This window comes from Triturus cristatus, chromosome 1_1 (assembly GCF_964204655.1).
Source record: "Triturus cristatus chromosome 1_1, aTriCri1.1, whole genome shotgun sequence".
NCBI lineage: Eukaryota > Metazoa > Chordata > Amphibia > Caudata > Salamandridae > Triturus > Triturus cristatus.
In genome coordinates this window covers 122505103-122529417 of record NC_140579.1, presented here as the reverse complement: position 1 = coordinate 122529417, position 24315 = coordinate 122505103, and the positions used below count along the sequence as shown (strand labels likewise).

The following is a 24315-nucleotide window of genomic DNA, read 5'->3' as shown; positions in this document are numbered from 1 at the left end:
ACAGATGACCAATTAATCGCAGAAGCAGTTGATTTCCAGATGGCCTTTAGTGCAGTCAATAAATACATTGTGTAGTTATGTAGAACGTTCACCATCTTTCCGGCTGTCATCTCCGGGCCCCTTTATTTTATTACATTTTTTGGAGCATCCCCTATGCTGATAAACCATCCTTTCAGACTCCCTACACCAGTCTAAACTGTTGCACCATGCGTTTAGTGACGGATCCATATGACTGCCCCAATCATTATTTAGCTTATTTATCCAAGGTGCTTTACAAAGTGAAATTTCAAACAGTTCAAGTAATTTAGAAGAACACATTCGCGTTATTTAGCATTAGCCAACTTCCTATTACTAGGCATTAATTAGACCACTTATTATTCACTAATCCCTTACCGGGACTCGTATTATGTGACCTGCGATAAAGAGATTTTTGTTTGTTTAAACGCATGAAGAAGGTGTTTACATACCACAAGTTACACCGAAACGCGTTGACAAAAGGACATTAAGAATTTGTATTGTTTTTAACATTTTCAGATGTATTTTAAACATTGTAGTTGAATTTATTACATTCAGAATTGTATATGAACTGTAGTGATTGTGTCAATAATTGTTGAAAGGAACATCAGAATATGATAATACACCACTTTAGTGGCTAAAAGTTTGCAAATTGTTTTGAAATTAACATGTACAAGGAGGTGTAGTTAATGTGTTATATATGGTAAATATTTTTATATATTTTGACTTGGATAAAGTTTGTTTACCTTGTGCTATATTGTTCTATTATTAATTGTTTTCTCTTGGTTCAGTGCAAACTGATTGTGACTTAATGTAAGAAAGATATAATGACACAAAAGGGAATTTCTTATTTTTAACAGTGTTATATAACCCGGTCCCTTTTGATCCTACCTGGGTTTCTCTCTCTTTTGGACACATAAAATGGGATAAGGACAGAAGAAAATTAAATGAAAAAAAGCACTAGATGTAGCTGTTGAGAAACGAAAAAAGATAATCTGTTTTTTAAGGTTTCAGTTTTAGTTAATAAAGCAACATGTAATGTTCAACGGCGGACAGACAAGAGGAGATTTATTTACGGAGAGAGTCCGCAAAAGAGGAATATGATAAATAGAGATGAGTCACCAGCATAGAAATCTGAATTGATGCCAAAGCAAGAAATAATAAAAGCTAAAGGCATAGTACGCAAAGAAAGTGACAATGGTGCAAGGATTGATCCTTGAGGAATACTGTAAAGAACATGACAGGAAGAAGGTACAACCCCTTTCCAGGAAACAGAAAAGGCGGTATCAGAAAGATAAGACCATAACTATTTTAGAAGTGTACCAGAAATCCAAAGATTTGATAGCGAATGAACAAGAAGAGAGTGTTCCAGTGTGTCAAAGATCTTGAAGAATGAGAATAGGCGATTGATTATTGCCATTCAACACACAAAGCTTCAATCTGTAAGCAGGGTCATCTCTGTTCCCCATAAAACACATTTGTTAATTGGAAGTAGCTGGGCTACCAGGTAGTAAAGGTGCCATTCCCGACGACTTCAGACATTTGTTGAACGAGATCCTATGGGGAGGGGGGGGTCTGTCGGTCTTTTTCTTGTTATCACTGTATTGCCCCTGGCCTTAACCCAGAGAACCTCGCTAATGACTGAGTGTGATGTTCAATTTTATATTTTGCCTTCTCATCCAAAGTACCTGGTTCCCTATTGTACACCCATAAAACTGATTCAGTTGGGGATGGTTAAGACAGATGAGGCTCCCCATACAGGTAATGTAAGTGACGCTTCTGGCCCATTCCTTATCTCTTCATCCTAAGTGATGGTTAATATGGCTTTATAAATGCCCATTTTTTTATTACTAAGAGATGTACTGCCAGGTACTAGTTTCGTGCATTAATTAAGGCAGCTCCTCTGTCGTAACCACTTTTTTTATAGACTGTAAAGTTAAATTCTTGTAGTGCCACATTTCCACCAGAGCAAAATATACACAGATGATGGACGGACTGCAAAGCAAATTATATTCATTCACCCCCAGTCCATTGATCTGGGTTAAATATATTGTTCTTTTGCTTACCATGCCACCCCAGTTTAGACCCACCCATATGCAAATCAGTCTTGACCCTGTGCCTCATGGGAACAGTCCACCCCGAACTGCAAAGTCAGGTCCTCCCTGGACCGGAAACCAGCATCCTAGGACTGGTTTCGGGGCATCACCCTTCACCAGCCAGGCTTGCTTAAATCCAGCGACACAGTGAGCCCGGAACCCTCGATTGGGGTTATCATATTAATGTACCCCAATTTACCTTAAATCTAGAGAGCTGGCCATATGTCTAAAAGCAGTCTCTGTATTGAATAGTATAATATAGTCTTGTCATAGTCTGTTACAAACAGGATATCTTCTTATATCATCTGCATACAGTGAGATTATGTCTTGCAGTAAGTGCATCACCAAACCTACCTCATTCCCAACCAGCGTGCCTTTTTGCACCCAAGTTATGAGCGGCTCAAGTTCCAGGGCAAACAATAGTGGCTACAAGGAACACCCCTTGTATTGGGCCTCTTGGTAATAACTCTGGCCACCGGTAGTTGTAAAGAAACGCAGTCCATGATAGCATTTTGGGTCGAGTCCCATCTTCACCCATACTTTGAACATAAAAGGCCATCACACTGAATAATATGCCTTTTCGGCTACTAACCACTCTAGTACCCTAGACTCCATAACACATCTAATCACATCCGGACGGGTATATAGTCCACCAAATTCAATCTGATTTAGATATGTGGCAAGAACCAAAACTCATCAGAGTGAACTAGTGTCTCCCACAAGGCATTATGTGAGGATTTTAGCCAGCATTTTAGTTTCAACATTGAGTAATGCGACTGCACAGTGATGCATCTCAAACCAGCTTCTTACACAGTTGTACCAGCAGACCGTTTGACCCCAGTAACTTCCCTTGGTGTAGGTCAAGTAATGCTGCCCACACCTGTCTTACGTGATGTCAGCTTCAGGTTGAATCCAGCCCTGTCTTCTTTGATTAGGTACCGCTGGTCATCGATGAAGCCAGAAATGTGCTAATCGGCTACTAAGCATGTGTAGCCATAGAACTCCTGGAAGTGATATGGAAATCCTCCTCTGTTATTGACACTCCATCCCTGCTTATACAGCACTTCCCCCATTCCATCTAACGTCCCAATTACAAATTTCACCGTACTTGTGGGGTGGCAAATCCACACTTTTAAAAACGGGTACTGCGGTAACCCTCCTCGTACCATGCAGTGCCAAGTGTATCCCGATGGCACGGGATTAAATGTGCACACCTGGTTTTACTGGGCTGAAGTTGGCATGATATTTCCCTTTCCATTTGCTAATATTTACCACCCGCTCTCAGCAGGTGGTAAATATGAATAGGGTTCCTGCTATGGGTTGGGGAGGAGAGAGGTAGCTTGGGAAGGTGATGGAGAGCACATGAGACTGTAGTTTGGCATGGCTGAAGGTGGGGCAGGAATTGGGGGCTGGGCTGCCATGCAAGCCACTCCCAAAGCTATTTTTACCAACTGGATTTTCGATCAGGTAAAACTGGGCCTGGTGTTCCACAGAGGGACGCCCGGGTGAAGGAACATAGGGACATTCATGATCAGGGAGAGCATTATTCTATCCTGGGATTCTCCTGTTCGTGACATGCATTAAGGTTATTCTGCCCAAGCAGGCCAACAAGTGTCTTAGACACCTTTGTGTGCTTATATGTCCTGGGTGGATGTTCGACTAGTAGTCTATATTATTCATCTTTGGTAACTAGTCTCCTCCGTAATGTGACCTGATTACTCTTAATAACCTCCCTTTTGAGTTGAATGTGATCAGATTCCATATCCTGGATTTTGTTCACTGTCTCTCTTGTTCCCAGATGTAACCCCAATTGCCTGCCCCTCAGGACTGCTTTGAAGGCTTCCCACAAAATAGTAACGTATTCCACTGTTCTCTCGTTTCCCGTGAAGCTATGTTCTGTGACCTCAGATGATTTTAGTTTTTGTTTTTTTGGGGTTCCCATGTGTCGAAGCCCCACCTCTTCCTGTGCCGATCTTCCTGATACTTCATCCCATCATCAAAACAGTATGATCAGAAACCCCACAAGCTAGGAATGAATGTTCAATTCAGCCTTCCTCTTTCTTGCTCTTTTCTGTTTTTGTAGGCTCTCCTTTTTTCCGTCATAACCAGCTCTGCTTCTCTTAGTTTTCACTTTATTTCACCCTGATTCTTGGATCGCTCTAAAGCATTCCTTTGCTCAGGAAAGCAGTAACATGTCCTAGTGTTACAGATGTTATTACTCCGGATTCACAAAGTTACATTTGTCAATAAACGTAAGTTTATAATAAAATGTACATGGTTACCCCGCTGAAATTCACAACGTAGTTCTGGCAGGTGAATATACACTTGAGTGCAAATTGCTCCACACAAGTGTGGAGAAATGGCTCTTGTAAACCCTGCTGAATAGGTTGGAAGCGGGCATTACAACAGATGTATTATCTTGGAGGTTGGGATCTCCCATGAAAATGTACATTTGTGGTCATTCTCAATCGGTGACCGCTTCCCACCCTGGAAACGGTTAGAGATTTACTTTCATTGTCTTTGTGAATAGGGGATAAAAACAGGAAAAGTAGGCTCCTCCAGAGACCTGAATCACTTTTTCAAGTCCCCTCGTATCACAGATCAGGCTGCATCACTCTGTTTTATGTAGACACACATTAAGATTTGCAGAGTGGAGGCTACATAAATACATTTTATTGCTTTTCTTCCCCATTCTGACAGTCTGGGAACAACATATGTGAAAAATCCAAATTTTGTATTCCGGCGACAAATGTAGAAACCAGTAGTAGAGGTTAACGTCAGTAAATGCATACCCTGGTTTACTGACATTCTCTCTCTCTCTCTCTCTCTCTCTCTCTCTCTCTCTCTCTCGCTATCTCTCTCTCTCTCTCTCTCTCTCTCTCTCTCTCTCTCTATCTCTCTCTCTCGCTATCTCTCTCTCTCTCTCTCGCTATCTCTCTCGCTATCTCTCTCTCTCTCTCTCGCTCTCTCTCCGCTCTCTCGGTCTCGCTCTATTCTCTCGCTCTCTCTCCATTCTCTCTCTCTTTCCTTTCTCTCTCTCTCTTTTCTCTCTCTCTTTCCTTTCTCTCTCTTTCCCTCTCTTTCCTTTCTCTCTCTTTCATTCTCTCTCTCTCTCTCTCTCTCTCTCTCTCTCTCTTTCATTCTCTCTCTCTTTCTTTCTCACTTTCCTTTCCCTCCCTCTCTACCCTTTCCCTCTCTTCTGTGTAACCTGGCCCCACTGCTCCATCTCAAATGTATCCCAGCGGACAGACGGAAACTGAAAAGCATCCAGGTGAAGCTGGGCTCCTGTCCTGTCATCAGCACTCTGCAGCACCGCGTGGCTAAGTGGAAGAGGAGAGAGAGAAGCTTTTATTTTAGGCCTCGGTCGGCCTACCCCTTGGGTAATGTAAAGTGATCTACTTCTTGTTTGCAGAAGAGAGTTCTATCATACCACGCATTCCTTTAGTTTCTGTCTATTTTATAAACCTGGTCACCGTGCAGGCCCACCTTTGTTTATTCAGGGGTTCATTTTCCATCTCTCTTTGCTCTACTCTGCATTTACCAAAAAGACCCTCTGCTGACAAGCAAGAAGAACAGAGAACATCTCGAGGCCTGCTGAGTTCACCTAGATGTCTAATGTCGCTGTCCACTTTCAGCAAACAGCTCATAACCGACCTTGTTAAAGCCCTCGAGTGAATCAGACACATCACAGCAGCTGCTCGGTGATAACTGGTTTCTTCCTTTGGGGAGGTTGGAGCCATGCAGTGTGAATTGTGCTGCAGTTCCTGACTGATGCCCTGGGCACGTGTTCGATGAGCTGGGCCCTGTCTGCTGGATCTCTGTGGCTGTGCCAGGGCATGGATCGGCAGGGACCGCCGAGGATGAAACACTAGTCCAGCCAGCGCTAGCTTGTTACATTTGGAGGGCATTGCTTGGCGCTTTCCACCCTCGCCACTCCTGGCATCCAAAGAGCTGCCTAAAACGTTGCCCAGATTTCCATAAAACGCTCTACTACTGACTGTCCAATAACTGAGGTGCCATGGTATTTTTTACATTTCAACCTACTGTCTTTGATAATTAATGATTTCCTGTTTACATTGTTCTCTTTAGCACCATGCTGCTTTCCACATAAGTCATAATATTCCAGTGGAGGTATTAAGGCAGATTTGTAATATATGCACAGCTTCTCAGGAGTTATCAATGGCAGGCATTTGCTATAACAGCAGGAACATTTTAATATCAATTTATCTTGAAGTCTAAAGTTGCCCTGTCCCTCCCTTTACAATTACTTATTACCTCGCATGAAGGAAAACATACACCCAGGCTTATGAAAAAGTACGAGTCCAGGACTAAAAGGGATTTGTTTAAATGTGGATGGTAATGTTGCTTTTTCCGAGCTTGCAAACTGGTTACCTTAAAAAGCAACAAAAAGAAATGAGTGAAATTGTTAACATCTTAGAAAATATAAAACTTGTAATTCTCATTAAAACATACTTGTATTTGCAATTGGCACATCTATTTGTGGAGGAGTTTAGAATTCAGGTGGCCCTTGTTGTGTGGTACATTCCGCTTGCTCTTGCTTGTGAACTGCCGCGACTTTACATTCTGAGACCTGTAGATTTGCTTTTACTCCTAAAAGTATGGGTTGGAAATCCCAGCATGCTAGTTTCGCTGAAGATATTTCATATTACATGCAAACACCTAGCAGCTGTACATGTGCTTTGCCTGCATACCTGTGTGTTTGTTTGTTCTCATACGGCTCTGTATGGTGCGTGTGTGTCCCTGAACGTTGTGATTGTGTGCTCCTGTACAATACAAAAGCTAATCCTATTGGACTTGTCAATGCTTTTCCATTTCAGCTACTGATTTAACTTTGTCAAGCCCTGCTGTAGGTTTCTTTGATCTTGTTGTCTTAGCATGTCATTTCTTATGAAGGGGTGTACACTGTGCTTTACTTCTACCTTTCCATTTTTTTAAAAGCCCACAAGCTTACACCAATAATTCTGTTTTAGGAGACTCTTGGCGCAGTACTAAGGCCACCACCAAGGGAAAGGACAATCGCAGAGGGCAGGAGGGAGACGAGGAAGACATCAACCACGCCATCGGTTCTGTTTTCACCATCAATCGCAAGCAGCCTCCAGGCATTGGCTCAAAGCAGATGACTGTTGCCTCTGCACCTCACCCTCTAGTGGAAGAGGATGTGGGACGATGCTCCCCTGTAACTCTGTCACCTCCTGGTTCACCCCAAAACTGGAGCTCTCTGGAGGACTGCAAGGCCCCCTTGACTCCAGCGCTCATAGACAGCCTGGACTGCCTTTCGGATGCTTCGGAGGACCCTACCAAGCAGAGCTTAGCTACTGTGGAGCATGCCCCAAAGGACCAGTTACCACCACGTGCCCAGGAGAGCAAGGTAGTGGTGGTGACCAGCAGCCACTGCCGGAGTCCAGAGTGCGAGATGCTGAGCCGGGAACTGGAGGCATTGAGGGACCAGTGTGCCAAACTGCAGGCTCACAATGTCATGCTGCAGCAGCAGCTTAACACAGGTACAGGACAACCTCTCGACACCTCTGCATCTCTCTCTATTTTCCCCATTTCTCTCTCTTCTTTCTTTGGTTGCCTTTCACCCCAGAAATCCTTCGGTATTTTGTTAGGCACACAGTATAACCCATTACAATGCGAAAGGAAAAAAAACCCTTTCAATTAGCATGGCAAGGAGTCCCTTCTGCCTGACACGCCTCCGCAGCCCCTGTTGCGCATGCACATGGCACTGCATACATGGTAGAGAGAAGAGAATCCCTCTGCTGTCGATTCCACTCTAATCTATCTCACCCCTCCAAGGCCTGCCTGTGGATCTCCCCTTTATCACTTCCCTCTCCATCTACCATGGGCAGTCAGAGTCCCTTGCGTCCATACTTGGCTGTGTGATTCCGTCCCGCTTGCCTCTTTCCCCCAGGGCTTCTGTTTCATTTTGATAATTCCTCCCAATTTGTGGGTAGCTTTGAGATAATACCCATTGCTTACCCACCGCCAGCTGCTGGACCTTAAATAATGGGGATGTTTCTAGGCAACTTGTGGGCATCCACTGGACGTTGTTCAACTTTAACATGCTTGCCCTGACATAATGGTGCCTCCATCTGGCATCATGCTGGCCCTAATGGAGTGATAGCCATTATTACTGCATTGTGCGCAGCCTTGGGACGATGGTGGCCTGCTTTGGTATAATGGTGGGTCTGACACTATGGTATTCATTCTTTGAATATTCCGTGCGTCCATTGCACCCTGGCATAATGTTCATGAAACACTATGGTGGTTTTTCTAGTTGATTTGGGAGTATCAACTGGAAAATGGTTGTAATTCTTTTGTAGTTTTGTAGGGAGGGTTGAGTGGGTTTTGTAGGGAGGGTTGAGTGGGTTTTATAGGGAGGGTTGAGTGGGTTTTGTAGGGAGGGTTGAGTGGGTTTTGTAGGGAGGGTTGAGTGGGTTTTGTAGGGAGGGTTGAGTGGGTGTTGTAGGGAGGGTTGAGTGGGTGTTGTAGGGAGGGTTGAGTGGGTGTTGTAGGGAGGGTTGAGTGGGTGTTGTAGGGAGGTTGAGTGGGTGTTGTAGGGAGGGTTGAGTGGGTTTTGTAGGGAGGGTTGAGTGGGAGTTGTAGGGAGGGTTGAGTGGGTTTTGTAGTGAGGGTTGAGTGGGTTTTGTAGTAAGGGTTGAGTGGGTTTTGTAGGGAGGGTTGAGTAGGTTTTGTAGGGAGGGTTGAGTGGGTTTTATAGGGAGGGTTGAGTGGGTTTTGTAGGGAGGGTTGAGTGGGTTTTGTAGGGAGGGTTGAGTGGGTTTTGTAGGGAGGGTTGAGTGGGTTTTGTAGGGAGGGTTGAGTGGGTGTTGTAGGGAGGGTTGAGTGGGTGTTGTAGGGGGTTGAGTGGGTGTTGTAGGGGGTTGAGTGGGTGTTGTAGGGAGGTTGAGTGGGTGTTGTAGGGAGGGTTGAGTGGGTTTTGTAGGGAGGGTTGAGTGGGTTTTGTAGTGAGGGTTGAGTGGGTTTTGTAGTGAGGGTTGAGTGGGTTTTGTAGTGAGGGTTGAGTGGGTTTTGTAGTGAGGGTTGAGTGGGTTTTGTAGTGAGGGTTGAGTGGGTTTTGTAGGGAGGGTTGAGTGGGTTTTGTAGGGAGGGTTGAGTGGGTTTTGTAGGGAGGTTGAGTGGGTGTTGTAGGGAGGGTTGAGTGGGTTTTGTAGGGAGGGTTGAGTGGGAGTTGTAGGGAGGGTTGAGTGGGTTTTGTAGTGAGGGTTGAGTGGGTTTTGTAGTGAGGGTTGAGTGGGTTTTGTAGTGAGGGTTGAGTGGGTTTTGTAGTGAGGGTTGAGTGGGTTTTGTAGGGAGGGTTGAGCGGGTTTTGTAGGGAGGGTTGAGCGGGTTTTGTAGGGAGGGTTGAGCGGACTTTGTAGGGAGGGTTGAGCGGACTTTGTAGGGAGGGTTGAGCGGACTTTGTAGGGAGGGTTGAGTGGGTTTTGTAGGGAGGGTTAAGTGGGTGTTGTAGGGAGGGTTGAATGGGTGTTGTAGGGAGGGTTGAGTGGGTTTTGTAGGGAGGGTTGAGAGGGTTTTGTAGTGGGGGTTGAGCGGGTTTTGTAGGGAGGGTTGAGTGGGTTTTGTAGGGAGGGTTGAGTGGACTTTGTAGGGAGGGTTGAGTGGGTTTTGTAGGGAGGGTTGAGTGGGTGTTGTAGGGAGGGTTGAGTGGGTGTTGTAGGGAGGGTTGAGTGGGTGTTGTAGGGAGAGTTGAGTGGGTGTTGTAGGGAGGGTTGAGTGGGTTTTGTAGGGAGGGTTGAGTGGGTTTTGTAGGGAGGGTTGAGCGGGTTTTGTAGGGAGGGTTGAGTGGGTTTTGTAGGGAGGACTGAGTGAGGCAAACCTACTGCATTTGTACACACTTTTTTCCAATTTAGTCGATTGCTGCTTTATGCTGCCCTTTCACCCAGTTATTTATTTATTACTTTTTTTAGTTTCACTATTCTTTCTTTTTCGCTTCACTAAATTTGTTGGGGCGGGGAAGCTCTCCATTGCATCTTTACCCCTACCGGTCTAACTAATCGAACCCCCATATTACCTGTCCAGATGCTCCTTTGTTCAGTCACATGTGAGGCCACACGAGGTTCCCTCTCTGTCTAGCATGGCCCAGTTTCTGTTCTGCTACATCTGAGCACCAGATACGTCCATGTTTTGAGACTCCTGCTCTGGCGTACTCCGGGCCTGGAAAGCTGTGTCGCTCAGACTATATTGTAGGTTCAATATCCTCGCAAGAAGTACAGATTGGTAGAGTGTAACTTGTCAACGAGCCGGTATTCTATGGCAAACTCAGACTGATGTTTAAACTATCAATACAGTGTAGAATTCCATCAGTGTAATTGCAGCTTGAGTTCCTTTCTGTGGGAAATGGATCTTTTCCAAATGTACAGTCAGAGTGGTAGTGTTAACGACAGGGAGAAGTAGTTCCAGGATTCACCCTTGAATCATAGGCGGTAATAAGAAATGTAGAATATTTCATTTTCATTCTATATGTAAAAAGCATTACCTACAAGGATTATGGGTCGAAACCCATGAAGGGTCCGCAAGTATTGCTGGGGGAAGACACTATCATTGTACAGATATAGAGTAAAGAATACATTGAGTTGTGACACCTAAGGTCAGAAGGTGGCACCCCACGAGCACATTGAACAGGAAAGGACTGAGTTTGCAGTTAAGAGAAGGAGTGCATTGATCATTCATTATTTGATAATCCTAGGAGGTGAACCAGAAACAATGGCAGGGATTGGCCAAGATATCTGGAAATAGTGGCAAGAAAGGCATAGAAACTGCAGAATTTGGAAAGGAAAGTCGGCACGTGTAAGTGCATGGAGAAACATAGAAGTGCATAGCGAAAGAGCGGGCCACGGAGAGGTTAGATGATCTCCCTCCCTAAAGAGATTTCAAGTCATTGCGCAAAGACACAACGAGAAAGGTTGGGAATCTCACCTGAGCATTCAAAGTGTCAGTCGATGAATGTCCAGATAACCAGTATTTGCCATGTTTACGGGCAAAAGTGGCTGTTCCTAAACCTGTTGGGCATCCACAAATTGATTCTTAGTAGGAGTAAATACACTTACTATTGCATAATTGTTCTTTAGGCTTAAGTACAATTGCACAGTCCTAATCTTCGTGCAGAGGTGGGAGTGAGTGGATCAAGGCATGATTTGTCTAGGGAATTTGTGAACGTGCAGGAACTCCTTTCCACCCCTTTCCCTTCTAGGAAATAGTTGTACATCTGTGCTAACATGTGGCTGGAGATTTATAATGGTTGGGAATCCTACCCATTGAGTCTGCACTGTTCAAATGCAGAAATCCAACTGTGTGTATGACGTAGATATCTTGAGGACAAGACCAGTTCTTTACAGGAGCTTGCTTCTAGCCAAGATGGCATTGTTTATACCTGTGCATTCCAGATGTGTTGAAGATCAGACTTGTCCTCTTTTTGGCTTCCTTAATAGAACCTGACTTACTCTGCAGTATAGGAACATTGGGAACCATACCGATCCACTGTCCCAGTTCACACCGGGGCAGGAAGGCCCAATGTTGTATCTCTGATACCCTGAGCTCCGAGATCTCACCCGCTCCACTCCAGACAAGGTGGGTGATGTGTCTCAAGTTGTCTCCATGTCGAGACCTCACCCGCTCCACTCCAGACAAGGCGGGTGATGTGTCTCAAGTTGTCTCCATGTCGAGACCTCACCCGCTCCACTCCAGACAAGGCGGGTGATGTGTCTCAAGTTGTCTCCATGTCGAGACCGCACCCGATCCACTCCAGACAAGGCGGGTGATGTGTCTCAAGTTGTCTCCATGTCAAGACCTCGCCTGCTTCACTCCAGACAAGGCGGGTGATGTGTCTCAAGTTGTCTCCATGTCGAAAGACTTGTCTGCAGCATCCCGTATTGACCCAAAAAGATCCAAGTGGAGGTGGAGAAATTCTTTGCAAGACTGGCATGATTACACTGTTTCTGCAAACTTAGTTGTGAAACACTGGATGGGTTGTTATGTTTACTCGGCGTTACAGCTGGCCATAAACATCCAATTGCCACTATTTCAGCTCATGAAGGTTCTGTATCCTAGCTACCAGTGTTCTTCAGGTGCCCTGGTGGTGGGCAAGTCCTTCAATCCATCTGAATTCGATCGAGAATAGAACAGACCAGGTTTGGGGACTGACATACCGAGTTACGATTCTATGTAAATCTTGAGCATCCTCTTCTTCTGTAAACGAAGACCATGTATCCGGGATCACACCTGACTCCAGGTCTAAGAGTCAGTTGTGATCCAGGATACATGGTCTTCGTTAGTCACCTTGTGAGAGTTAAGGGAGGAACTTCTGGTGCCAGATAAGGGTGAGTAAATTGTTTTATTTACAAGGGTGTATGCTGCACCATGCCAACAGGAAGGGCTGAGGCTTAAATCCCCAGTATCTGAATTTAGAGAAAGTATTGGTAGGGTTCATCTGTATGCTTTAAGAATAGGGGTACTAAGAAGGTGTGCATGGCGCCTTTCTGCTGGATGAATGTATGGATGCAAAAATGGTATGGTTGCACCCTTCACTCACATTCACAGCCTTGTGCGTAGGGACACGCTTTGTTTTGCCATGAGCTACCCAGACATCTAATTGTTTAGTGTTGAAACTCTAAATGTTTCCTAACTTTAAAAGCCGAAATTCCAGGGCGGACTTTAAAAGTGATAAAACAATATTTATGTATGCACAACACAGACTTAATGTCGGATGATTAAAATGATGGAACAGTGGTGCCCTGACCTACTAAGGGAGTGCGAACGCCAAATTCCATTCTCTGAGGAATGAGGGATAGCTCCTTGACCGTTGCAAGATTTTGTGTTGAATTTGAACAGGGTGTACATCCGGGCTCCTCTTGGTCTCCTGCGAACAATGGTTACAGATACAGGATAGGGTGTTGGCCAAATAAATGAACATTTGCAAGATGTAAATTGTACTCCTTGCCTTTGACTGACTGAAATGCAAAACTCCAGAATTTCACAAAAATGGTACAGTCGTTATGCAGCCGGCCCCAATGTCTTCCTAATAACTAGTATACGAAGGTGACAAATGCCCCATCTTTTGCCTGGTTTCTCAGAAAATCTTGTGTTATTCCAACTGAATCTCACAAACAACAACCAGTGGGAAGCCAATAGGTCTCTTCTTTGTAATGCAAAAGATAAACTAATGGCTTTGCCAATCCTTGTTTTTAAAGCATTATATTAAAAAATAAACGTACTGGAGGAACCACTAATACATAGTTTAAGGACTTTGAAACTGAACATTAAATTTGATATTTTCAGTCTGAATAAACTGCATAGTTAATTTATTTTCAAATACTTTTCACGCAGGAAATGCCACTTAATAATAACGCAGGACTAGTTGCAGATACTTAAATCATATAATAGCTAACTGTAGCTGTGAAAAAGTGTCCGGATTTAAAGGAAAATTCTTGTTAGGGGCTAGCTTTCCACACCATTCTGAATAGCAATACATGCTAAGGCTAATGGGTGTAGCAGCCCTGGTAGCAGATGTATGATCCTCTGGGGGAACTCACCTTTCCAGCTGAGTTTAGTGCAGCAGCCCTCCCCTTCTCTTTCCTTTGCGAAGGTCTGGGCGTTTGTGCAACATGTGGAGTGTAGGAGAGAAAACAAAATCAACTTGACAAAGCCTGTACCTCAGACCAACCTAGCATTAATGTATCTGTTCTTGTCTTCTTATGGAGGAACTGGGATAGGGGTTGGGAGAAACATGGAGACTACGGCCGAGTGTGTGCACCCATCTCCCGTATGAGTGGTCGAAGACAAAAGTAGTTTCCTGAATGTGAGCAGTGCAAGGATGCAGTTCATCTAGTTGGAAGGATAGTATATACTCTATGCTGCATGGGAGGGGCCAACAAAAGAAGGAAATCTGTTCATTAACAACCATGCAAGTGAGACTGACCAGAAAGCCAACCAGACTCTGACTTACTCTAGTCCAAGCAGTGATCTGGCTAAAGCCCCCAGTGAGTCTGCTATTATATGCGATAGGTCTTCAACAGCAGGCTGCCGGTAAGGCCTAAGACATTGCTGGCTTGTGGTACATGCTGGAAGTCTGATGTGCATCCTAGCCGCATCCTATCACGGATACCTATAGTCGACATCTTAATGAAACTCTTGGGCAAAAACAAAGTGAAGTGTTTGCACTAGAAGTTGAACTATGCACAGCATGTTGGTGAATTACCTTTTAAGGGAAAAATAATTTGCTACTGATACAAAGAAGTGAGTGAATGTTGCATGTATAAAGTTGGCTCATTGCTCTGTGGCACACGTCGCCTTGTATTTCATGATGTTAAAGAATAGTATATGTAATCCAGGGGAAGACTGATTTTGCCTGGACACGCTGCGTTGACAATAAACCACATGGTATGTTTTCACAAGCCATGTTCGATGAATCCGAGGATATAGTTTACAAATTAATGGGCACATACTCTGTCCTTTAGAGAAGGGGTTTTCAATAAGTAGCTCTGGAGCAACTGTTGGGTGTTTTTAGCTTATAGGATGAGTGAAAGGTAGGTTGGCAAAGATGGCAGTGGCTCTCGACCTGCCCTCCCTCAAAAGATACTAAAATTCACCAGTTCTAGTTAACTGAAGTAACTATAACTCGCGCTCTCTCCATGCACTGCTTATGATGTCACATATTACATCAGTCATGACCTGTTCTATGACCCAATTGATTACATCACTGACCTCTTAAATACCAGCATGGCGAAGGTGTGAATTATAGTTACTGCAGTTAACTGTCACTGGTGAATTTCAGTGGCTTTTTGTTTTCGTCAAAATGTTTATGGTTTAACGGATATGTTCACTTAACTATAACATCACTTTAATCTTTAAAAAATGTTTTAGTGACTTTCTGAGTTTTTTTTAATGTAAAGTAAGATATTATTCCCAGACTTAACTATAACGTCATTGATCCTTTGTTATGTTAATTCGTGTCAGTGGTCACTGTAGTAATGGGGCATAGAGTGTTTTTTTCTTTTGCTACAATTTTAGCGCTATAATGCATGAAAGGAAAACAAGTCATGCACCTCGGCTCCTTCCTGGAAAGGTATGCATCAATCACTAAATGGGGCCCAGAAAAAATGAGGTGATTGGGGAGGTGGTGGGGGACAAAACGTTGATTTCCCATGTTAATGCTCATAGGAGACTTTGCTCTCTGATACAGACAAAATAGCTGAATAGAATGAAACCAAACTTGGCAAATAAGTTAGTGGTTTACTCCGAAAGCATGCTTTTTGTGATTTGGTGTAAATCCGTTCAGGTGAATTTGAGAAATGTATCTTTAAGAGGTGTTCGGTGAGGGCTTGAAAGAGGTTAAACAGTTAGGTATTTCTGGGTAGCTGGTCCCACAGTACCATAATTGGAAAAAATAGGACCCTGTGAGTGGAAGAGAGAGCTTTTTCTCCCCTAGGCCCTTTCAGTATTGTGGTTACTGAAAGATCTGATTGGCTGGCCACAACCCAGAGAAAAATGTTGCTCGGCCAGCATTACAGGGGACTCTGTCCCATTGTCCTGAAATGTAAAAAAACAAAAACAACAAAGAGTATAAGAGGGCTGGTAGGGACACCCTTCGCTTTCATTGTCCATTGTAGTGGGAATACATCTGGGGCTAAAGTGTTTTAAAAAAATTAAAAGAATCATGTTTTCCTTGCCACCGGCGCCGCAGTAATCCTACGGGATCCAGCATAGCTTCTTTGGGGATGCTTGCATGGTACCCCAGTACCAAGGGGTAAAATGTGAACACCAATACTGCAGGATTACTGTGATACCCACATAAATAAATCAAATTGGTTTTGGGTTTCCACTGGGGAAATTGTATTGTATTGTATAGAGCGCACTTTGACACTACGGGTATCCTGGCGCTTAAACACGTGAGATCAGTAACCCTAGAGTGTAGCGACGGGTATAAGGTTGAACGATAAGAAGTTCACAACTATAAACTACGCCCCAGGAAAGAGCCAAGTCTTCAACTTCTTTCTAAATGGCAACCGGTTACCTCTCTGTCTAAGCTCGACTGGGAGTTTATTCCAGGCCAAAGCTGCTGCGATGCTAAAAGCTCTTCCGCCAGATCTAACTCTTCTAAACCTGGATACTCTCACCAATTTGGCTGAGGAGGAACGGAGATTTACGTGGGGGAACATACCATTCAAATCTGCTCTGTAGAGGCTTGGGACCAATGCCATGGAGAGCCTTAAAAACTATGCACATTGATTTGAATTGTACCCTCTGCACAACTGGGAGCCAATGGAGCTGCCAATGTGTTGGTGGGCACCGGGGTAGTACGCAGGGGAATTGGGCATCCACTGGGGAGTTGCGCACCAGGCTAGAGGCCAGGTCCTGTGGACAACTCCCTGTTCGGCATGGCCCCTGGTTGTCTGTGGTTTGGTTGGGTGCAGGCCCTGTGGCAACCCTCTTTTGTGTGCTGTGGGTGAGTTGGCCGAATATGATCAGAAATTTACTGGAAAAAACAAAGATTAAATAGATTTTATATTTGGATATTGGAATAAGATTTTATCTTCCCTTTAAACACACTATTCTACAAATCTGGTATTGTAGGGTAGGTTGTTGACAAGAGACGCCTAAAGCGATCTGTAGGTCTAGACCTATTGTGGAGCTGCTGGTGAAAGTTAAGAAACCGTGCTGTTTTACATCCTATACCATTCACATTTTCTTCACAATTACTTATATGTTTGCAGCGTTCCCATTTGGCCCAAGCTTGTGACTTGAGATATCAAATTGTTTGGGGCAAGGGGCATGGTAGCCTCATTTGCAATTATTAAAAAGGTAGTACATTTTGAAAGGCTGTGGAGGTTGGAGACCTTTGTACACATTCTATATCTCCCCAACCACACTCGTACTGCACACTCCGCTCTCTCCCAGTACTGATGTTAGCCTTGCTCAAACTCTCCACTTACATAGTGTTCCATTCCCTGTTTAAATTTGAGAAGAAAATGCTGGTGCGGATACCAGACTACAGATTGCGACTCTTCACTTTCTACAGCAAAATGGTGCATCAAATTATTAATAATTCTGGTAGACTAGTCTGTAATGAACCTTCAGCCGGTGAGGTCCACTAAACCTATGACATTCCCCTTTTCCTGATCACTCCTATTGCACGATATTTACCAGAAAGAAAGATTGCAGTATTCTTTAAACAAGAAGAAGATTTGTCAACCCTCAAAGTTTCATTTCTTCAGGGTCAGACATCGCTAGTGCACCTCACTTCTAGGCAGGCAAATCTACATCGTGTCTTGGGGTTATCTTCATGAACTCCTTCTTCTGTTATCTTCCTTAGCCTATGCGGACCACAGCCGGAAGCAGCACCAAGAGCTGAATGATGGGGTATCCCTTCCAAAAGCTGGGCTATACGAAGACCCAGAACTGCCTCTGAGCCATGGGGTAAGTGCTGTACCTTATTTTTTACATCCCAGCCATTCCATGAACAAAGCTCTAATAGTCCATCATCCTCATTTCTTAGGCCTGATTTGCAGCAAATGAAGTGGATATGCTTTAACTACACAACCCCCCTGCCCCTCCCCCCTCACAGACTACCACGCATCTAATTTCCACTGAGCATCATGCATTAGGGAATCTGACTACCGTAGTCTCTTTTCTACCAAACATCTTGTGAAGCTGATGCAACTCTCGCCCTCAAAGGTGCCTGCTGAGCATATGTCTCATCCCCTTGACGCAATGGAGCATTGGAACATCTGGGGGTATAGATTCCATGGTCTCTAATCCCAGCTTCCTGGATTGTCCTTTCCTTCTGGGTGAGAAGGAAGCTTGAGAATGCTGAGAGGAACATCTGGGGGTATATATTCCATGTTCTTTAACCCCAGCTTCCTGGATTGTCCTTTCATTCTGGGTGAGAAGGAAGCTTGAGAATGCTGAGAGCAACAACTGGCCGATTAAGAGCAACTTTATCGTTGCCTCATTTAACGGTGTCAGTGATACTTGTGGTGAGCTCCGTATTTTTATAGCGGTCACGTAATCCGCAGAACTTTCTTCATTGGGAGCAGATAATTGTCCCACTTCTTCAGACAACTCCTTCCTGCATATGTAAAGTCTCCCACCAGCATGGACCCGTTCATATCCTTTTTCACGTTTCTAAATCTGGAGCCTCGACTGCTCCCCACTGTGTGGTTATATTTCGTCTTGCTACCTTGAAGACCAGCCTGTAGAATATCTGCTGCAGAGGGACCTCCCCTCCCATATGTCCAGTATAAATAATTTTGGTTTGTGATGCCCATCGGTCTGTGAGCCTCGTCAAGCATACGCACACTCCTATCCAAAAGGGCATCAGGCTGGGACATTCCCACGCATTAGGTATGGACCCGCCTAAACCTTCACATCCCCTAAAGCAGCTAGCAGTCTCTCTATCCCTCATTTGAGCTATGCGGTCCCTAGTGAGATGCGCTTGATGATTTCAACTGCATTAACTTGAAGTGTGATCGTGCGGATACCTCCCTTGGTGAGCTGATGGCCTCTTCAGATTCTTCGTATAGCGTTGCCACATCCCTCTCCCAGTTGTTTCAGGTTTTTAAGTGGGTATCGTAATTACTTTTTCCATTTTTATTATTATTATTATACATGAGAAATACCACTTTTTGTAAAAAGTGGTTCTGACCGAATTGTGTCTCTTCGTGGTAGCAGAATCCTCCAGTCGAGTCCCACCAGTAATGCGAACGGCCAGAGCATGTCAGTGTTGTGTGTATCTGCCAGAGCATGTCGGTGTTGTGTGTATCTGCCAGAGCATGTCGGTGTGGTGTGCATCTGAAAGAGCATGTCGGTGTTGTGTGTATCTGAAAGAGCATGTCGGTGTTGTGTGTATCTGAAGGAGCATGTCGGTCTTGTATGTATCTGCCAGAGCATGTCGGTCTTGTACGTATCTGAATACTTCTCTGTCTGCCACTTCATATTTTTCCCTCAGCTCTTCAGGGGCGATTGGTCGCTCGGCCTTCCAAACCTCTCTTAATTTACTAATGAGTATCATCCCATTTTTGGAACCATCTAGAGTGCCCACCTCCCTTGGTATGTCACTATCCTATAAAGGCTTGTCTTTTTGTTCGGACTCTTCCCCATCCTAAATACCTAGTCGCTGTTTCCCATGCTCTCAATGGTGATGATGTGTGGTCAGGAAGGCCATTTTTTTCTTTTTGGAGTATAAAGAGCCTCAAAGTAACCTCTCGGCTCCATTGCGTGCCTAGCTATCCTAAGGAAGGGTTCGGGTTCATCAAGTGGTAGGAGCGCCCCTTCATTTATTGGCAGCATCTAAGGGGCCCAATAATGTTTTAGAATATTGGGTAAGACATTTTTCAGATCGTAGATTCCAACTCCCTCCCCGCCTCCCCCCCCCCCCCCCTCCTCCCAATTCACTTCGAAGCAGAAGCGAGACTGCTCCTACAGGATTCAGATCCATCGCAAATTGCGCTGACTGTCTTCTTGAAAACAGCTGCTGGGACACAGGACTTCATCTGTTTCTGAACCAACTCGGCTGTCTTTGAATCTGGTCTATTTCACGATTATACTATTTGATTAATTGTGTGGATTTTATCTGCAGTAATTGCATAATTATTAGAATTGTGAAAGTACTCACACAAGAAGCCCCTATCCAACTCTACTGCATACAATGCAGTCGACCATAAACTCCTCTGTGCAGGAGTCACCAGAACACTCCTGCACTTGTGCAAATCGTTCGTCTAACCACAGTCAAGAGACCAATATGGGATTCTTCTTGTGTTCTACAAAACTCCACTGCCTCTTGTGTTCCACAGGGTTTGTTTTTCTCTGCTGCTCTTCGGCATATATACGAGGCTTAGACTCAGATCTTTCCGTCTGAGATGGAAATAACTCGCCTGCTAAAAAGGATCTTCTTCACTTTAGACTTCAACCAGGACTCCGATACCTTCCTGACTGTGCCACTGTCTGTGCCAGAGCACCAAAATCCAGAACCTGAAAACAGTTACCACACATTTATTTATTTAAGCAATTTATAGAGCGCGCAAATACCCTGGGGCGTCTCGGCGCTGCGAACTGGTAGAGGTTGGAGTCAGAGATGAGGTGCCTATTGATTAAAAAGCCAAGTCTTGATGAGTTTCCTAAAGGCGAGCAGGGTTGGGCATGATTTAATATGCTGGGGAAGGGAGTTCCAAAGTTTAGCGGTAGCGACTATAAATCTTCTGTCACCCCAGGCTACTGTCCTTGTGCGGGGGATGTGCAGGAGGTTGGCAGTTGAGGACCGGAGGGTTCTATTAGGAGTGTATCCACCCAGAGCTTTCTTCAAAAAGTCCGGTCCGCTTTTGTGAATGGTCTTGAAGGCAATGCGGAGAGCCTTGAACTTAATACGGCTTATTATAGGAAGCCAGTGCAGGTTTCGTACTACTGATGAAATTGGATGATACTTAGGGGTACCTGTTATCAGGCTAGCAGCTGAGTTCTGTACCATCTGGAGTCTATTGGTGACCTTTTTCTGAGCATTAATTAGGAGGCCATTGCAATATTCGATTTTCGAAATAACTAGTCCGTTAATGAGGGCTTTGCCAGCGTTGGGTGGAAGAAAAGGTAAAAGTTTTTTAATCATCCTTTAGAGTGTAAAGGGATTTATTTATTTATAAAGTTTTATATAGCGCGAACATGATCCCGAAGGATATCAGAGCGCTTTACAATAGGATGAGGAGACGATAGCGTTAGCGTGTGAGGTGAAAGTAAGTTTATTGTCAAATAGAACTCCCAGGTTTCTGACTTTTGAAGCCGGGGGAGGTGGTGGACCCAGGTCGGTAGGCCACCAGATGGAGGACCAGATAGGGTGGAGCTTGTCAAATATCAATACCTCGGTTTTATCAGAATTTTGTTTTAGCCAGTTTTTGGCCATCCAGGTGCTGATTGCGATCATGCCAGTTTGGACTTTTGCAGCAATTGTTACTCCATCATTGTGAATTGCTAGCACCAATTGTGTGTCATCGGCGTAGGAGATAATAACCATCCCGTGGGCTTTGACATCATGCCAGCCCTCAAATAACTTAGAAGCACAAATAAATAAATACATTTCGGATCTCTGTCCTCCGTCTTTCAAATCTCACAAGGCAATAGGTCCAAACTACCTTCAGAAGCTAACACTGCATTACATACTTGATCAAACCCCGAAATCAAGCAGAAATGTGATTACGTTTTTAAATCCAGTGAAGTGAAACAATTTGAGTCATGTGTGGAGATTTGTGGAATTGAATCCCTCCAGTACTAAGGAACCAGACCTGCTTGACATCCTTCGAAAGAAATCTTGACGATGAGCCTTTGTTTGTGTTCTTCTTCTTTCTTCCTGAATGCACTGGAACCCTCCTCATACCTTATGCCTACTGCTGCGTTAAAAAAAGGCTGCAGTCTCCTGTGGACAGCGGACCTGTCCAGAGGAAATCGATTTCAAAGACTCCTGTGCCATCTGGAACTACCAGTCCTGCCCACTCTGCACCCAACGCCCACTTCTCGAGTCCGAGTGGCCCAACGGTCCAGTGAAGGTCCTCTAGCTATCCTGACCTCGAATCCACCATATTGACTGACCTCTCCTGACGTCCCCGACGACACCTGCAGTGTGAATCCAAAGGGTCCCTACAACCCTGACCTGCCTGGTAAGAAGAAATCTGACCTCTAAATGCACCCCTGCACCTGCAGTCCATGGGGTTTGGGGAGCTTGACCTGCAATTCCCCTGTAACTCCTGACATTCAAGGTTCATAGGATTAGGCTAGTGAACAGTAAACTTGAATGCTTCAATTCACTATTTGGAGGGGCAAAAGGGAATGCATTTGGTTGACTTCACAAGTTTCTGCTTGCACCATTAGACTTTCTAAAGTTGGGTTACAAATGCTGTGTCGATAGAGACAGGCCTGCAACACCCAGCCACAAGTTGACAAACTGAAGGACGGCACTGTGTCAGAAGTCATCAAAGTTATCTGTAAGGCCTCATTAACGGCCTGCAGGGTTTCTGATGAGGAAGCCCCAGGCTGTAAAATTTCAGTCAACAAGTTATATTTTCTTTCTTTAGTAGACCATCAAGGACATCTGTTGCCCTGTGCACAAATACTGCAAAGGAAGCACTCTGCTCAGTGGGTGCACCTGTAGGGGTCTCTAGCTCCATCTTAGGGAAAGTGTCCAGCCCACCATCATTTTCAACGTCTAGGTACAGTGCATAACTAGTGTAATAAGGAAGGCTTAAGTTGTCCGCCTCTTCATCCATTTGATTGTGTGGCACACTTTTAGGGGCACATGCATTCATCTAACTACCGGTTGCAAACTGGCTGATTAGCAGAATCGACCCCTTTGCGATTGGTAATTAGCCATTTGGGATGCATCAAACCCCAAAGCCATTCGCAAAATAGTTCATCACAAAATTTGCGATTACCTATTTTGCGAATGCCGTTAGGGATTCGCAATTTGCAATTCCCTAAATTCAATGCAAGGTGCAATCTCAGATTGCGACTTTGCATTAAGGAATCGCAAATTACAATCAAGTTCAAGTTGATGGTAATTTGCAAATCCTTAGAAAAATGAAAAAATAGCATTTTTCTAAGTGACATGTGGCGCACACACATGTGCACACATGCCAATATTGGGGGTGCATCAGGGTGGCCTTTTGGCCCCCTAGCACCCTTGAAATTGCATTCGCAATTTGTGATTACCTATTTGGTAATCGCAAGTTGTGAATACTTTCCCATTCATTCCTATGGGTCTAGAGGCCCATAAGAATGAATGGGAAAGCATTCCCTATTAGCGAATCGCAATTTAAGATATACTAATAGGAAATGTGTAGGAATCGCTATTTTTTTTAATTTTTTTTTTGCAAAACCTACATGCATAGGCAATTGCGATTCCTTAATAGCGATTCCTTAATAATCGCTATTAAGGAATTACAAATGCTTCCCTTGATGCATGTGCCCATTAACCCCTCGATACAAATAGAAGCCAAACATGGCCTCCAGTCGCCTATAGTACAGGTATTATGGGAGGGACTAGTGATAACATTCCAAGGCTGACAGATGCATTTGTAGCTGGACATATGTCTGGCAGGGGCCTATGTCTGCTATGGATTGGAGTATGAACTTTACCCTTTGTGGACCCTGCTGGAGCAGGGCAAAGCAGTATAGTGATAAGTGATGACATCGTCTTCCTACAGTCTCTGTACGGTTTACAATGTCTTATGAATTTGGAAGAAGTCCATAAAACTCACAAATCTAGAAGCTGAGCTCTGGATCTGCATGTAACGTCGCAGAAAGAAAGGAAATCACGTTAACGTACATATGTGGCTCTGTTCTGACTCTGGGCGGCATGGGGTCACTGCCGATTGATGCCGCGCGGGGAAGCAGTTGCTTTAAGGAATTCTGGTCCAGTCTGGCATATGGTATTGTTCTAAAGGTGAGGAATCTACAGTTGTAAGAAAGTGGGTTTCTGTTGCAGTAACCCCCCCCTTTTTTGCCTAATAGCTGATGCACTTTTCCTTGTTGTGCCCTGGGCTCCTGCCAATCCTGTGTCCAGGGCCTGTGTTCCTTCCCTAAAAACTGCCTAACAGCCAAAACCCCAAATTGGCAAACCCCGGCCACATGTCAGCCCCTGGTAAATGGTACCCTAGGTACCCAGGGCCTTGGCTGCAGCACTCATTGTGCCACCCTTAGAGGCCCTGTACCCTAACACCCACACACTGCTCTTGCAGGCTGAGTGTCTAGATACAAAACAAAACAGTGAGTCGACATGGCACACATCCCTGTGTGCCATTCACACAACCTACACTGCCCTGGCATACATCAGCCACCCCTCTAGCTGGGTGCCCTATGCCAGTGGTGTGGGCACAGAGGCAGGAGCCCTGTGCCCCTACAGTACCCAGGTCCATTCCTGGGTCCTGTAAGTGCAGTGCTGCCAGCTAAGAGTATATGGTGCTGGGAGCTTGTCAAACACGAACTCCACAGCACCATAATGGCAGCACTGAAGACTGAGAAGTTTGGTATCAAACTGCTCAGCACATTAAATCCACACTGATGCCAGTGTGTGATTTAATGTACAAAGCACCACAGAGGGCATCTTAGAGAGGCCCCCTAGAACCTAAACCTACAATCCACAACTGTTCTGAGGCTGCCTAGGCTGCCACACAGCAGACATGTTGCT

At 44.7% G+C, this 24315-nt stretch overlaps 1 protein-coding gene across 7 annotated transcripts in view; it reads left to right on the top strand.

The window, feature by feature from the left end:
* Positions 1-24315, top strand: part of LOC146869738 (uncharacterized) — a 78438-nt gene that overhangs the window by 21788 nt on the left and 32335 nt on the right. For 6 of the 7 annotated variants that reach the window (XM_085613898.1, XM_085613856.1, XM_085613880.1 and 3 more), the window contains exons 3-5: positions 5354-5491; positions 7103-7633; positions 17464-17567. In XM_085613898.1, coding sequence (XP_085470024.1) covers positions 5354-5491; positions 7103-7633; positions 17464-17567 — 773 coding nt within the window. The remainder of the gene's footprint in view (positions 1-5353; positions 5492-7102; positions 7634-17463; positions 17568-24315) is intronic. The other variant, XM_085613907.1, reaches the window with a different exon arrangement.